At 42.0% G+C, this 16,753-nt stretch overlaps 2 protein-coding genes across 6 annotated transcripts in view; one reads left to right on the top strand and one right to left on the bottom strand.

Annotated features, from left to right (window-relative positions):
* Positions 1–2,593, top strand: part of aasdh (aminoadipate-semialdehyde dehydrogenase) — a 28,805-nt gene extending 26,212 nt beyond the window's left edge. For all 3 annotated transcript variants that reach the window (XM_060917496.1, XM_060917495.1, XM_060917494.1), the window contains one exon: positions 651–2,593. In XM_060917496.1, coding sequence (XP_060773479.1) covers positions 651–1,106 — 456 coding nt within the window. In that variant the 3' untranslated portion in view covers positions 1,107–2,593. The remainder of the gene's footprint in view (positions 1–650) is intronic.
* cracd (capping protein inhibiting regulator of actin dynamics) lies at positions 1,435–14,350 on the bottom strand. Of its 3 annotated transcripts, XM_060917499.1 has the most exons (8): positions 14,186–14,350; positions 13,605–13,737; positions 12,616–12,780; positions 11,470–11,682; positions 8,638–11,002; positions 8,188–8,378; positions 6,354–6,513; positions 1,435–5,358 (listed from the first exon to the last, which is right to left on the bottom strand). In XM_060917499.1, the coding sequence occupies exons 2-8, from the start codon at positions 13,644–13,646 to the stop codon at positions 5,201–5,203; spliced, it is 3,294 nt and encodes a 1,097-aa protein (XP_060773482.1). In that variant the 5' UTR covers positions 13,647–13,737; positions 14,186–14,350; the 3' UTR covers positions 1,435–5,200. The 3 variants fall into 3 exon arrangements, with proteins under 3 accessions (XP_060773482.1, XP_060773480.1, XP_060773481.1); XM_060917498.1 differs by lacking the exon at positions 14,186–14,350 and having other exon boundaries at positions 5,267–5,358; positions 6,382–6,513; positions 13,605–13,731; XM_060917497.1 differs by lacking the exons at positions 12,616–12,780; positions 14,186–14,350 and having other exon boundaries at positions 13,605–13,731.
* Between the last annotated feature and the right edge of the window lie 2,403 nt (positions 14,351–16,753).

Below are 16,753 nucleotides of genomic sequence, written 5' to 3'. Positions count from 1 at the left end.
CGACCAAATTCTTCCGCGTTTTTCCTGTTTACATAGGTTTATATGACCAGTGACATGAAACAAGTTCAGTTACACAAATTGAAACGTAGCGATTTTCTATGCTATGGAAAGTCCGCACTATATTGACAGGCGTACTAACACCTTCTGCGCGCTTCGGCAACGCATTGATACGGAGCTCAGATATCAGTGCGCTGCCGAAGCGCACAGAAGGTGTTAGTACGCCTGTCATTATAGTGCGGACTTTCCATAGCATAGAAAATCGCCACGTTTCAATTTGTGTAACTGAACTTGTTTCATGTCACTGGTCATATAAACCTATGTAAACAGGAAAAACGCGGAAGAGTTTGGTCGCATCTAACTACAGCCCCAAAAAATACCATTGGCCATACTGAGCCTAGCTACATTGCTAACAGGAGTGACAGCGCGTCTGACTGCGTCTGACTGACTGGGAGGTCGTGCAAAGCTCGGAGAGGTACGGAGCAGCTCGTCTCAATTCAGATAAGAGCATATTTCATTATGGAAGTACGGTGGACTGTTCCTTTAAACAAGTCTGGCCAGCGTCTATAGAGAGGTCAGTGCGTTTTGCTTGTGAGTTGCTTTTGACTTGTTTTCCTTTTATAATTTTTTCAATCCTTTTTGCCTTTCTTTAGTTATGGGACTTTCTCACTGATGGACCTGTCTTCTCATCACCATGCCTGGCCTCATTGCCAGCTTCGACCAATCAGAGAACCAGTTCGGGATCATATGACAATTGCACAACATTATCTCCAGCTTGTCAAGCTGTTTTTTGTGGGTCACATGACTCCTCCGTATACTGCATCAATTCCGCTAACGGATCATTACTGTGGCGCTTCCAAACCACAGGAAAGGTGTTTTCCAGTCCTTTTGTTTTTGATGGTACTCCCTGGGGCATCAGAACCCTGGTAGCCATAGCTTCAACTGATGGAACCCTGTGGGTCCTAGATGGAGAACAGGGAACACTGAAAACCTCTTTCTTCTTACCTGGAGAACTCTTCTCCTCTCCTATCGTGTGGGGTCACACTATAGTTATAGGATGTCGGAATGACTACGTGTACTGCTTGGAACTGACTAGCAAGAAGGAATAACTAAATCATCTCTGGGTACAATATGTAAAACGTTCTTACTGGTTGTGTAAATTGCTATACTATAATGTGTGTGTGTGTGTATAATGTTGTCTAGAATAGTAGTAGCATTTTAGCTCTATGCACTGGTATTAAATTGTACAGATGTTAATAAATTATTTTCTAATATTGCCTGAGAGAGATTTCTAGGCAAAATCGAGTATTTCAACAAGACGCCAAACATTTGTCTTTAGTGGGGGTTTTTTCTACAGAATTAAATTCATAACATTTGTATTACTTCAGAAGCTTCTCATGAGTACCTTTTGTAAATGGAACAAAAAAAAAAGTGAAATTACCAACAAACTGCTTTTATTTCAATGTTACGTACAACACTGTTTTGACGCTACACGATTGCACACGACCAAATTAAAAACAATGCGACAGAGCTCATGGATCTTCAAAGGAACACAGTGCAGTTCAGTCCACCTCTGTACATAGATACCTACATACATTACATACATACATACAAAATATTACGTCAAGTAGAGGGGGTCAGTGTTTTGCTGGGAGATCAAGGCTTTTTGTTAGTTCGAAGCTGTTGTTATTTCTGAGAATAATGTCTTTTCATATGCAACGGCATTGGTTAGACTTCCTCCAGCAGGATTTTTTTAAAGCACTGATCTCCCACTGATTTGCTTTTAATGTCTGATGCAAGAGGAGCTAGGACAAGCTACAGGATAATGGTGTTTATTACAGCAAGCAAGCAGTCTGTGTTCCAGAGAACTATTTCCAAAGAAACTGGAGGGCATAAACACTGTGCAAGAAGCAGATAGTTCATTAACATTTGGTTAATGGTTTCCAGTGAAATGATTTAACATGGTGCTCGAACGGAAGCGTCATTAATAACATTTACTATGCAAGTTATTTACATAAGTAAACACAGTGACCGTCATCATTACGTTAATTTTCAGTGACAGCTTAAATGACAGCAGTCGTTTGTCACACAGTGAAAATCTTGGCCAAGATATCAAATAAGTTAATTTTCACAAAAACAAAAAGAGAATTAACCTTGTCCATATTAGATATGAGGTGTTAAGACAATTTAACAAACACATTTTTGAAATGTGTCAGGACCAGAATCTAGACTACAAAAAAAAATATATAGCCAGTTCCGATGTTCATGCTTGTAATACATATCAGAGAGTCAGAGTGAAGCAAGACGTTTTTCAGGGTGACTTTAGCCCTTGAGTGAGTTCTGAAAAGACTCCCCAAAGAGTTTATCTCAAACCGTTAAAGAAGTTGTGAATCATGAATCATTTTGTTTTAGTAATATTTCATTGTACACTACACATGCTTTATATATTTGGACAAATGATTTGCTAGCAAAGGGTCTGCTGGGCTTAGATTCCCGGGTTGTGATTAGAAGATACGTACTTGAAACCTGGTTTGGTGGTTGGTTGGGTTTTTTTTGTTTGTTTTGTTTTTAATAAAAAAATTTATGATTATCTTGAGTTACATTGAGAAGCTTTGCTTTATTCATGTCTGTCTCTCAAATCCAGAATTGTATGTTTGAACAAATCACTCGAGTTATAGTGGTGCTTGACAGTTTGTAAAGCCTTTAGAATTTTTTAAATATTTCTGCTGCATAAATATGACCTAATGCATCATCGGATTTTCACACAAATCCTAAAAGTAGATAAAGAGAACCAAATGAAACCTTTCACCATTGCAGACTGCTATTCCGGTCTCACTGTAGTAGGGAAACCCTTGTGTATTGGATACGCTGATTGGTTGAGAAGTCAGATTCACCGGGATTTCCTACAATGTAATTTAGGTAAGCACAATGTTCTTTTGTGTTAATTAGGGTTATGCATCTTTCTTTTGGTAAATTATTAGTGGATAAAATGCAAATTTATCTTTGTTCAGTTTATTGTCATAAGTGTTGCATGTTCTTGAAGCAGAATTCCTCTGGTTTCCAACAGTACCAAATATGTCACTCTGGCACACACTCTCCATCCATCCATTTCCATTCATTATCTGTAGCTGCTTATCCTGTGCAGGGCTGCGGGCAAGCTGGAGCCTATCCTAGCTGACTATGGGCGAGAGGTGGGGTTCACCCTGGACAGGTCGCCAGATCATCGCAGGGCTGACACGTAAAGACAAACAACCGTTCACACTCACATTCACACCTACGCTCAATTTAGAGTCACCAGTTAACCTAACCTGCATGTCTTTGGACTGTGGGGGAAACCGGAGCACCCGGAGGAAACCCATGCAGACACGGGGAGAACATGCAAACTCCGCACAGAAAGGCCCTCGCCAGCCGCTGGGCTCAAACCCAGAACCTTCTTGCTGTGAGGCGACAGTGCTAATCACCACCAGCCTGGCACACGCACTAGTTCACTATATTTTCTTTTTAAATTGTACACTGGTTTATATTCAATTTATCAGAAAGTTACTTAGTGTTAATGGTATTTCTTAGATTTAACAGTCATTCCACGAAATCGAGTCGTACATGAGCTGATAGCCGACAAGGCACGTAACGCTGAGTAGGCTATAAACCATGTATGACCAGATTGAGTGGAATAGCTATTTTATCCTATCCACATTCACTGGATTTTGAGAAACGAAGCATTTTTATTTTTTGCAAATTTGATAAAAACTTTATACGAAACGTCCGACAAAATCATTTCCGCTTAGAATGTAAACAAATGGGCGAAATAACAGTAGCAATTTGTGAAGAATTAAAAAAAGATACGTTCTTACCATCAAATACTTTCCATATTTTGTTGCTCTTTTTATGTATTTTTGGGGGTTTTGTTTTCGAGTAGAGTTTTTATTTCGTCCTCGGTTGATTCAGCAACACGCTCCGCCATTTTGTTTTTCTCTACTCACGGTATATGAGCTGACAGCCTAGTAGTAGAGTAGCCAATCAGAGCATGCGATTGCTCATATCCAGTGAATGTGGATAGAATAAAAAGTTATTAGTGTATATAGCAGTCGATATATGAATACAGGTATGTATTCAGACTGCTCACAGATATGGAATATATGCCGCTTTTCCACTACAAACGCGGCTGAGCCGTGCCGTGCTGAGTCGAGCTGAGCGGGGCTGTTGGAGTTGCATTTCGACTACAACCGCGCTGAACCGTGCTGGCTGGAAGTGGGTGGACACATTGGGTGGAGTTAGCGAAAGTGGGTGGACGTCACGTGATGTCGTTAAGCAGCGCAAACAGTGACATCAGTGAGCTTTTAAGCGGTAGTCTCACAACCCGGATAGTAAACAATAAACATGGAGGACATGGAGTCGTTAGTGTTGCTGGTCTTGGTGCTGTGGCTTGTTGTCACCAACAACGCCAACAGATACTGGCAAGAGCGTATAGATGAGGCGAGGCGCATAAGGCTTCAGAAATTCTCGTAATTCTTCTTCTTCCGGGTTTACGGTGTTTACAGATCCCAGCGTGCTCGCGGGGCGTGTGTGGGCATGTGAGGATACTCCTCCTCACCAATCAGTGCACAGGGGAGTGTCTGCTCACGCCCCCAGCCTCACTCGGCATGGTTTGGCTCACTTCAGCCCCACTCCAAAACGGTGCGAGTTTTAGGGGCTAAGCAGGGCTGAAGCGAGCCGAGTCGTGCTGTTTTTTGGTAGTCGAAACGCGAGCCGTGTCGGGCTGAAGTGAGCTGAAGCGAGCTGAAGTGAGCTGGAAAAGGGCCAAGAGGCTCATTTTCCTCAATAAATAAATGACCAAATATAATTTTTTTGTCTCATTTAATTTGGTTCTTTCTAACTACTTTTAGGACTTGAAAGTCTGATGTTAGAGGTCATATTTATGCAGAAATATGGAAAATACTAAAGGGCTTACAAACTTTCAAGCACCACTGTATGGACCATTTTACATAATATTACAAGTATGTCAATATTTTTGAATTACGTGCTGCTTGCTACCCATTCTGAGGGGTGAAAATGGCACACAAACAAAAAGAAAAACAAATGCAGTTTTACGGATAGTGTGGTATTTTGTGAATGGTCAAGAGTATGGTGAAATCATACCCTGTGAGTGACACAGCTGATGAAAAGTGTGTTTCCCTTTTTTGTAATAGAAGTCAGAGTTAACACATCATTTAATGATCTGTGGGCAGTCGCTCCATGCTTTGGCCTTACGCTTGGCAAGAGCAAGCCAAGCTGGTTCAGTGGAAACCTGTGGAGTGTCACTAGGTGGGAAGCGCTTTATCTCCTTTGCTGCTGGGGGTGATGGGGTAGAGTCTGCTATCTCAACTGAAAAAAGATGAACAATAGACCTACTTCACTGATTATATTTTACATTTAGGACCTGTGTCCACCGAATGTGTGTTTTGTGCTGGCAGCGTTTATTTTCTATACAAATCCTATGAAGAATCCTCAACGTCCTGAGCACAAAAATGCCCTCAGCGCTCAGGATGTCTCTCATCTCATCTCATTATCTCTAGCCGCTTTATCCTGTTCTACAGGGTCGCAGACAAGCTGGAGCCTATCCCAGCTGACTATGGGCGAGAGGCGGGGTACACCCTGGACAAGTCGCCAGGTCATCACAGGGCTGACACATAGACACAGACAACCATTCACACTCACATTCACACCTACGGTCAATTTAGAGTCACCACTTAACCTAATGTGCATGTCTTTGGACTGTGGGGGAAACCGGAGCACCCGGAGGAAACCCACGCGGACACGGGGAGAACATGCAAACTCCACACAGAAAGGCCCTCGCCGGCCATGGGGCTCGAACCCGGACCTTCTTGCTGTGAGGCAACAGCGCTAACCACTGCACCACCGTGCCGCCCCTCGCTCAGGATGTTTTCAGCTGAAAATAGTTCAACTTTTGGAACACCACCGAGCTCACCAGTGTTACTTCTCCCTCACTGACGAATCAAAATCACGAAGGATTTACGATATCAACACTGTCAACAATGGCAGAGGAGAAACTGATCCTTGCTTTCACTGACAACCCAGTTATTTACAATCTATCATTGAAGGTTTATCATGATCAGCATTTGAAATCACCTTTTTAAAGTAAATAGAGACTTGACGTTCACAAAGAAGGAATGCCGGAAGTGCTAGAAGATGTCTTCTGTAACCTAGCAACAACAAGGGCTGTGGAAATGCTCTGAAAATTGAGGTTGTGTGCGCTGCCAGGGCAAAAAATGCATCTGGTGGACAAAAGCCCTTAAATATTTTTAACATAAGTGTATTTTGTGCAGGACATGCTAATAAACAGAAAAAAAAAACTGCACCTGTGACAGAAGTAGGTAGGGTACTGGCCTTCTTTAAGTTGTCCCGACGTTCAAAGCGAGTCAGTAATGTCTCTGGTCTCTTGTTCTCCTCTGGGGTTTGTGCCTTCGGAGTACTGGAGTTTCCATTCCCCTTACCCTCTGTAGGGCTCACGATTCTACCCTGTAAGACAATTCCTGAGATGTTTCCCATCCCACAGTAGATACCTGTAAACATTCATTGTAGCTTAAGTGTAGTGCAAACTACATAGCCTTGATTTCCCAGGCGCTGATCTTTTTAAGCATGTTTGATTTTCTCAATGATGAATCACATAATGTGAAACCTTCTGCAAATTCATTTGTTCTCATGTGCACTAGACCCAGTTAATCATCCATCTATTTGTGTGGAAGAGCAAGAATAATATGAAAGCACAAATAATATTGCTTCTGTAAGAAATTATTTGGCATATCTCTCATCTCATCTCATTATCTCTAGCCGCTTTATCCTTCTACAGGGTCGCAGGCAAGCTGGAGCCTATCCCAGCTGACTACGGGCGAAAGGCGGGGTACACCCTGGACAAGTCGCCAGGTCATCACAGGGCTGACACATAGACACAGACAACCATTCACACTCACATTCACACCTACGGTCAATTTAGAGTCACCAGTTAACCTAACCTGCATGTCTTTGGACTGTGGGGGAAACCAGAGCACCCGGAGGAAACCCACGCGGACACGGGGAGAACATGCAAACTCCACACAGAAAGGCCCTCGCCGGCCCCGGGGCTCGAACCCAGGACCTTCTTGCTGTGAGGCGACAGCGCTAACCACTACACCACCGTGCCGCCCTATTTGGCATATCATACAATAATAAAACAAAACCAATGTGATTCCGGGTGGTGCACAGGATAAAAACAGCTATTTTTTAGCACTATACCAGTGGTTCTCTTTGCAGAACAGTCCTCACTGCTTGTGTTTCCCCAACCAATCCTTCCGCCACATTTTTCTCTTATTTCTCTTTTTTCTTGTTTCAATACAAAATATACTGCAAAAAATTGAAAACTGAATTTGAGGAGAAAATTACTTAATACTAGTGAAATTATCTTGCTGCATGGACAGATAATTTTACTTGATAAGACATCTTAGAATAAGTTGGTTGCAATCTAGATCTAGGTTTAATAATCTCAGAATTGGTGTCTTGTATTCTTCTAATAGGAAATGCTACAGTGGTGCTTGAAAGTTTGTGAACCCTTTAGAATTTTCTATATTTCTGCATAAATATGACCTAAAACATCATCAGATTTTCACACAAGTTCTAAAAGTAGATAACGAGAACCCAGTTAAACAAATGAGACAAAAATATTATACTTGGTCCTTTATTTATAATAAATGACCAAGTATAATATTGTTGTCTCATTTGTTTAACTAGGTTCTCTTTATCTATTTGTAGGACTTGTGTGAAAATCTGACAATGTTTTAGGCTATATTTATGCAGAAATATAGAAAATTCTAAAGGGTTCACAAACTTTCAAGCACCACTGTGGATCATTTCAACTATTTTCAAGATATTTTCACTTGCTAAGATATAATTTTTTGCAGTGTAGTTCCAAAGTCACATGATAGAGAGCTCTTTTGTTCATTTTCCTGAGAAAGTGGGATCTGTTGATCAGATGGGCTTCTACGGGGCTCCCTCCAGGTAGGGTGTACACCCTTGCGTCCACCAAACAACTGATTACAAGTTATTCAATTCATGTAGTGTGAAAGGGTCAATGATTCTGAGATTTTGAAAGTCATGTAGTGTGCACTCGGCTTTATACGAACTACAGGTAAAACAGGTGTTTGGTGCTGTTGTACGTACGCTTTCTCTGTCTCTGGCTTGTTTCTCAGCCAGCTTGGCTTCTCTATGGTTCTTCCTTTCCTCTTTGCTTTGCTGCTGTTCTCGAAAGCCCTTCTGTTTCTGCAAAGCCAGAGTGATCCATAATGGTCCCGTCTCCTTCTCCTGCGTCCGTGAGCTGTCTAAGGAATGCCTGGTCTGCAAAGAGGGCTTTTCTGTAAGGGAGACAGGAGAGCAGTTTGCATCTACACACTAGGTGACAGAGACACATTAAGCAAAGACTTGATTACCTTAACGATGCTCTGTATTGTGTTCACGTTTATGGAAGTTACATTATTCATTACTCTTTTGGTCAGGATATAATGTGTTATTATAGAATGGCATGTAATTTTAACATACATATTTGTTTGTATCAAGACATTTAAAGATCATATGACATTTAAGTATTCATATGACAAGTGAGATCATACTTGCCTCTCCTTATGAGTTCTGTCCTCCGATCTGTTTTCTCCCTCCATGGAATGCTAATGGATGGAAAGAAGGATTTCTTTTCTTTTGGCTCATCATCCCCCTGACCATTCTTCTGACATTGCATGGACTCTGAGGGCTCTAACTTTTGATCAGTACGCTCTTCAGAGACTGCCAATTCTGGCCCACCTGATCTCTGGGACAGCATGTCCCCAGAAGTCCTTCTGCCAGGTTTAGGTAGTGGAGAAGGTGGAGGTGTGGCACCATCAGATGGTTTGGGTAATGTGGCTGGTTTCTGATAAATTGGGGGCTTAAAGATGACTTTGTCACGTTCATTACATCCTGAAGTGGGAACATTTCTACCAGGCCTGAAGCGTGACTCTATACTAGAGATTCCTTGGAATTTCATTCCACTGTCTCCAAATGGAGTTGTGATGGTGGTCTTCTCAGAGAATGCAGAAGAGTCAGAGTATTGGTCAACAGAGGTCAGGGGCACTGATACGCCTTCAAAACTGTCACCCGCACTATACCTTTTCTTCCTCTTCTCTGTGGATTGCTCACTGTGAAAACGAAGGGAGTAGTTGGTCCTCCTCAGCTTGATACCAAATGGTGAGGGTCTCTCATCACCACTTTGGTCTTTCTGTTCCCCATAATCCTTTGTGTCTGAGTCCTCTGATTCCACCTGGCTCAGGGGTCCTGTTTCAGAAATCAGAGGTTTTTGGGCTCCATGTGGCAGGCTTGGAACCAGGAAGGAAGGGAGGTCTTTGGCAAACTTGCATTCTTCTTTAGTGTCTGAGATACGGACCATTTTTCCTCCCTTATTTTGACCTTTGCTGGCAGAGGAAGGTGAATGGAGATGCTGGCTTGGAGCAGAATCTGTAGATGGTAATTCCCCCCTACTTCCCTCTGTCTCTTCTTGACTAAAGACCTCAGAACTTCTATTTGAGTCAGGAAACTTCTTTCTGGCTGGAGTGATAGAAAACTTAGCGCTTGCTGACATGGTCTTCCTGAGATTGGTGTGAGAGAATGGTGAATCGTTGATGTCCTCACTTTTTGTTCGGCTCTGCACCTGTCTGTCTGGGTATTCCTGGTATTTTCCATCTAGGCCACCTTTAAAAATCTTGGATCGTATACTGGCCCACTCTGCCAGGACTGCAGCACTAGACTGGTCTGTAGATAAAGATGATTCGTTTAATGATTTAGTTCTTCCAGATTTGCGATCTGGTGAGGTCTTGTTCTTCCCTGCTGGTGTCCCAAAGGCTTTTTTGTCCTCAGAGAGACCAAGCAGAGACTTACAGGCTGTATCTTTTATCTGATCCAAATTTACTGCTGTACCACACAACTGGGCTCCAGTCACTAATATAGCAGTGTGAGGAACATACAGGGATGAAGATAAACTTGGTGAATCAGGAACACCTGAAGTGGCTTCCCTGATTTCAGCAGCTGTTTCACCCTGCTGAGGAGGTACTGGGGTAACTGGTGTTAGATTGACCTTCTGAAATAAGATTTGCTTTTCACCTGAGGACACTTTGAAGGTGAAAGGTCTTTGCCTCTCTTCCATCTCCCTCCATCGCAGCTCCTCTGCTTTCCTCTTCCACTCTGGATCAGAGGATGTGGAGTGCTCCTCAGCAGCTCTCAACTCTTCTTGCTGCCTTTTTCTTTTATCTTCTTCCTTCCTTTTCTTTTCATCAGCCAATCTTTTCATCTCAGCCTCCTCTTCTTCTTGTTGCCTTCTTTGTTCCTCATAAAGGCGTGCTTCTTCTTCTCTGCGCTGTTTTTCCTGTAACTCCCAAAGTCTCAGTTTTTCTGCCTCCTCCTCTTTTCGTTTATGCTCCTCCAATTCTTTCCTTCTGATCTCCTCCTCCAAGCGAAGGCGCTCTGCTATGATTTCCTGCTCTCTTCTTTCTTCCTCTGCTCTACGTCTCTCTTCTTCTCTCTTTTTTCTTTCTTCCTCTTCACGTCTCTTCCTCTCTTCCACTTCCCTCAAGCGTTGCTCTTCTTCCCTCTTTCTCCTCTCATCCTCTTCCTTCCTTCTGACTTCTTCATGCTGTCTTCGTTCCTCTTCCTCCCTCTGTTGATATTCTTCCTGTTTTCTGCGCAATGTCTCCTGTTCCAGTCTCAGTTCCTCAGCTTTTCTTTCTTCTTCTTCTCTTATTCTCTGTTTCTCTTGCTCCTGGATTCTCTGAAGCCCCAGACGTTCCTGCTCCTCTTCATGAAGTCTCTGCTTCTTAGATCTTTCAGGAAGCTCTTGATCATCTCTGGTCCAGTGACTCCTTGCATGCCTTTCTCTCCAAACTCCTGTTTCCTCTACAAGTTTCTGCACATCTGTCTCTTCCTGCAGATCTGCTGAAAGATCCCCCTCCAGAAACTCCTTAAATTGACAAAGAAAGACATGAGTTTTGTAATGGCTAAACCAAAAAAGTGTAAGTGGGACTCAGGACCCCTTATGCTTTTCCCCCTCTCTGCCAGCAGAGGTTGTGTTTTCCAGACTATTAGTGTGACCTCTGCTGCACCTCACTTCCAGATCACTGCCTGGTTTAATGTTATATAAGCAGATCATGGAGTTAATCACTTGGTTATTGCAAAGCCTTGTCAGTAGTTTATCTGTTGTGCTTTGGATTTTGTAGTTTGGATTGCCCTCTGGTTGCTATAGGGTGATTTTTGAACCCCTTTGGCTGCCTTATTGACTTTTGATTCTTGGATTGTGTGCATATTTTGAAATGGGAACTGTTATTAAACTTCTGCACATGGATCCTTGCCCTGAATCAGAGTCCATCATGTTGCTATCAGATGTTCACAATTGTCCTAGGTGTCATTCAAAGAATATTTTTTTCTTACCTGTGTGAATCTGCGGTGCTTGCGTGACACTCGTTGGTTTTTGGGTTTGATAGACAGTTTATGTTTGGCAGCAGTGTTATCCAGGCGTGGAGCAGACTGGGGAACAGCGTCTAGGTTAATTGATTCAATCGTACCAAGGGGAGGAGGACGTTTTGTGCGAGGGGACTTCACAGGGGTCCTATAGTGAACCAATTCATGGGTAGCAGATACAACCTAATTATGAAACAGAAGAGAGTCATAGTAAAAAGCAATGACATTCAAATAATTTCATAGACCATACACATAAATAAATATTAAAGTTATACAATCCAATTGCAAAGAAGTTGGGACGCTGTGTAAAACAAATTAAAAACAGAAGGTGAAGATTTGCAAATCATGGAAACCCTATATTTCATTGAAAATAGTACAAAGACAACATATCAAATGGTGAAACTGAGAAGTGTTGTTGTTTTTTGAAAAATATATGCTCATTTTGAATTTGATGCCAGCAACACCTTTCAGAAAAGTTTGGACAGGGGCAACAAAAGACTGGAAAAGTTGTGTACTGTTAAAAAACTAATTAGATTCATTAGCAACAGGTCAGTAATATGATTGGGTATACAAAGAGCATCCCAGATAGCCTCTCAGAAATAATGATGGGGGAGGGGTTCACCGCTCTGTGAAAAACTGCGTGGGCAAATTGTACATTCAGTTGTTCATCCCATTGTACACCTTTGGGATGAACTGGAACACTGACTGTACCCAGACTTCCTCACCCAACATCACTGACTGATTTCACTAATGCTCTTTTGGCTGAATGAACACAAATCCCCACTTCCATGCTCCAAAATCTAGTGGAAAGCCTTCCCAGAAGAGTGGAGGTTATTATCCCAGCAAAGATGCCTATATCTGGAATGGGCTCTTCAGCAAGCATATGTGGGTGTGATTACATTACATTACATGGCATTTAGTAGATGCTCTTATCCAGAGCGACGTACAAGTGCAAAAGTCAGGTGATGGTCAGGTGCCCACAAACCTTTGGTCAGATAGTGTACAATAGTTCCATTATACTGTCTTAGGGCTATACATTTTTTAAATCAAAATCTGTGATTTTTGTTGTACAGGACTTTGAAAGGTTCTTTAAAGTTTCAAGGTTCTTTTTCTTACTTGTTCCCTGGCTTCAGTGTCCTGTGGCTCTGGCTCCACCTGTGCCAGGACTCGCAATGGACTTCTCGGTACCTCCTCCTCTTCATCGGAGCTACCTTCATCTCCTTCATTTTTTCTTAGTGAGGGAGGTTTCTGACCAAACTTTATATTATGAGCTATCTGCTTCTAGAATTAAACATGGGGCAGAGATCTCAGTTATATTATGAGGTAAGTGGTGCTAGATTTAAATTTGAATATAATACTGTAAAAATAATAGTAATAAGTATATTGACTACTCAAGTATGATTAGTAAGAAAGTGTTGATTAAGTTTATATAACAGCATGGACTCTGGGGGTCGATACTATGGCACAGAGAGGTAGCATCGTCACCTCATAGTTCCTGGGTTCGATTCTGAGCTCGGGTTATTGTCTGTGAATATTCTCCCTGTGTTTGTAGGGCTTTCCTCCAGGTTCCTCCCAAAAGCATGCAGGTATGCAGATTAATTATGCTAAATTGCCCCTAGGTGTGAATGAGTATGTGAATGGTGCCCTGCAATGGACTAGCATCTCATCTGGAGTGAATTCTCCAACCTTGTGTGCAGTGGTACTTGCATAGGCTCCGGATTCACGACCCTGATAATGCGGCTACTGAAAGTGAGTGAGTGAGGCTTTGACACTACTGTTAATGAAAACCTTCTGACCAAACAGACTGGAAAATTAAATGAAGCTTTATATAAGCAGACGTTTATTTAACGTTGATGGAAGGAGCTTCAGGTGTCAGCAATTTGCAAAATTTACGAAGTTTTCCACCATGAGATTGTCTTCAGTCCAGAAGACTTTGCACTTTCTGGATTCTAGGTAACACGAAAAGCTGAATTTTTATGCCTTAACATCCAGAGAGAAAAAATAGAGGATAATCGAGATAATAATTGTAATAGCATTTCCTTGTTATATGTGTTTGCACTTATGCATCTGTATAAGAGAACGAATATTTTATTAAAAACACTTACTTGTAGGTTCCTGACTTTGTCTGAAACGTTCTCTTGAGACATGGTCAGTTCTGTGCACGGCTTCTCTACAGAATCCTCAGGGATGAAGATGCTCTCGTGTGAAAAAGCTCGAGATCCCAGGGGATTTAGCTCTCTGTATTCACACACACAAACATTTAGCTCAAAATGTTTCTGTAACAAGGCAAATCTCATCTCATCTCATTATCTCTAGCCGCTTTATCCTGTTCTACAGGGCTACAGGCAAGCTGGAGCCTATCCCAGCTGACTACGGGCGAAAGGCGGGGTACACCCTGGACAAGTTGCCAGGTCATCACAGGGCTACAAAGCAAATTACAAACCAAATTTTACTATTATCAACATACAAGCTAGAATTTCACTTCTGCTATTCAACTATTATTTTGTAGCATTTTACTCATTGGATGGAATATGAAAGTCAAACATATTCTAGATTAGTATTTGGGGGAAAAAGCCTTACGTTGATGCTTCTAAAGTCAAAGTATGATGAAATACAACAGTATTTTATCCAATAATTTTTATTCTTTTTTTTTTAATACTTCTAACATTCCTGCCACATCTATAACCTTAGATGTTGATTGGACTCCTCCAGGCCTGAGACCACCCCATTGCACACATCACCAGTGGAGTGGCTGGGTTTCAGTTTGGTTTCCTCAAACCCTCGCTCTGTCTCCCTCCTCCTCTTCCTCCCAAACAGGCGGCGGAATGGCTGGAATTTACCCGGCCGCCGCCGGTCTGCAAGCGAGAAAAAGAAATCATCATGTGATGAAAGACACAATTTTAGCTTTGTGATTGTGAATGAAGTAAGAAAGCGTGAAGATATGGAAGTGTGTGTATCTGTAACTGATAGTTTCATGCAATGAATACTGACACATCTGCATTTTATATAGAAGCATAAAGCATGTCACTCATTAGATATGCATAATACAGACTCAGAGATTTGTGTCGTAACAGAGCCATCCTTTTGATGTTTTTTTCTATGCTAGCAGCACGCATGTCATGTTTCTCATTAATTCACTCCTGTAACATAGCTTCATTTTTAATGTCATAATTTTTCTCCCGACCAGTAGTGCATGCTTTTATATGTTTTTATGCTGTTTGTGTCTATTCAGGAGGCGGCACAGTGGTGTAGTGGTTAGTACTGTCGCCTAACAGCAAGAAGGTCCTGGGTTCGAGCCCAGTGGCTGGCGAGGACCTTTCTGTGTGGAGAAATGTTCTCCCCGTGTCTGTGTGGGTTTCCTCTGGGTGCTCCGGTTTCCCCCACAGTCCAAAGACATGCAGGTTAGGCTAACTGGTGGCTCTAAATTGAGCGTACCGTAGGTGTGAATGTGAGTGTGAATGGTTGTTTGTCTCTATGTGTCAGCCCTGTGATGACCTGGCGACTTGTCCAGGGTGTACCCCGCCTCTCGCCCATAGTCAGCTGGAATAGGCTCCAGCTTGCCCGCAATCCTGTACAGGATAAGCGGCTACAGATAATGGATGGATGGGTGTCTATTCAGTGCAATGCCACGAGAACAATACTGCAAAGTTTCAAAGCTGGGTGGGTGGGTAAATCTACAGTGGTGCTTGAAAGTTTGTGAACCCTTTAGAATTTTCTATATTTCTGCATAAATATGACCTAAAACATCATCAGATTTTCACACAAGTCCTAAAAGTAGATAAAGAGAACCCAGTTAAACAAATGAGACAAAAATATTATGCTTGGTCATTTATTTATTGAGGAAAATGATCCAATATTACATATGGTATCTGTGAGTGGCAAAAGTATGTGAACCTCTAGGATTAGCAGTTAATTTGAAGGTGAAATTAGAGTCAGGTGTTTTCAATCAATGGGATGACAATCAGGTGTGAGTGGGCACCCTGTTTTATTTAAAGAACAGGGATCTATCAAAGTCTGATCTTCACAACACATGTTTATGGAAGTGTATCATGGTATGAACAAAGGAGATTTCTGAGGACCTCAGAAAAAGCATTGTTGATGCTCATCAGGCTGGAAAAGGTTACAAAACCATCTCTAAAGAGTTTGGACTCCACCAATTCACAGTCAGACAGATTGTGTACAAATGGAGGAAATTCAAGACCATTGTTACCCTCCCCAGGAGTGGTCGACCAACAAAGATCACTCCAAGAGCAAGATGTGTAATAGTCGGCGAGGTCACAAAGGACCCCACGGTAACTTTTAAGCAACTGAAGGCCTCTCTCACATTGGCTAACGTTAATGTTCATGAGTCCACCATCAGGAGAATACTGAACAACAATGGTGTGCATGGCAGGGTTGCAAGGAGAAAGCCACTGCACTCCAAAAAGAACATTGCTGCTTGTCTGCAGTTTGCTAAAGATCATGTGGACAAGCCAGAAGGCTATTGGAAAAATGTTTTGTGGACAGATGAGACCAAAATAGAACTTTTTGGTTTAAATGAGAAGCGTTATGTTTGGAGAAAGGAAAACACTGCATTCCAGCATAAGAACCTTATCCCATCTGTGAAACATGGTGGTGGTAGTATCATGGTGTGGGCCTGTTTTGCTGCATCTGGGCCAGAATGGCTTGCCATCATTGATGGAGCAATGAATTCTGAATTATACCAGCGAATTCTAAAGGAAAATGTCAGGACATCTGTCCATGAACTGAATCTCAAGAGAAGGTGGGTCATGCAGCAAGACAACGACCCTAATCACACCAGTCGTTCTACCCAAGAATGGTTAAAGAAGAATAAAGTTAATGTTTTGGAATGGCCAAGTCAAAGTCCTGACCTTAATCCAATCGAAATGTTGTGGAAGGACCTGAAGGAAGCAGTTCATGTGAGGAAACCCATGAACATCCCAGAGTTGAAGTTGTTCTGTACAGAGGAATGGGCTAAAATTCCTCTAAGCCGGTGTGCAGCACTGATTAGCGGAATCGTTTAGTTGCAGTTATTGCTGCATAAGGGGGTCACACCAGATACTGACAGCAAAGGTTCACATACTTTTGCCACTCACAGATATGTAATATTGGATCATTTTCCTCAATAAATAAATGACCAAGCATAATATTTTTGTCTCATTTGTTTAACTGGGTTCTCTTTATCTACTTTTAGGACTTGTGTGAAAATCTGATGATGTTTTAGGTCATATTTATGCAGAAATATAGAAAATTC

Source organism: Neoarius graeffei, chromosome 3 (assembly GCF_027579695.1).
Source record: "Neoarius graeffei isolate fNeoGra1 chromosome 3, fNeoGra1.pri, whole genome shotgun sequence".
Lineage (NCBI taxonomy): Eukaryota > Metazoa > Chordata > Actinopteri > Siluriformes > Ariidae > Neoarius > Neoarius graeffei.
The sequence above is the reverse complement of the archived record's forward strand: the minus strand, read 5'-3'. Positions and strand labels throughout refer to the sequence as shown.

Coding starts and splice junctions, on each gene's coding strand:
- cracd (XM_060917499.1), bottom strand. CDS start 13,646: ATGTCTCAAGAGAACGTTTCAGACAAAGTCAGGAACCTACAA. Junction 11,683..12,615: donor ACACTGAAGCCAGGGAACAA/GTAAGAAAAAGA, acceptor TTTCATAATTAG/GTTGTATCTGCTACCCATGA. Junction 6,514..8,187: donor AAGCCAGAGACAGAGAAAGC/GTACGTACAACA, acceptor ATTGTCTTACAG/GGTAGAATCGTGAGCCCTAC.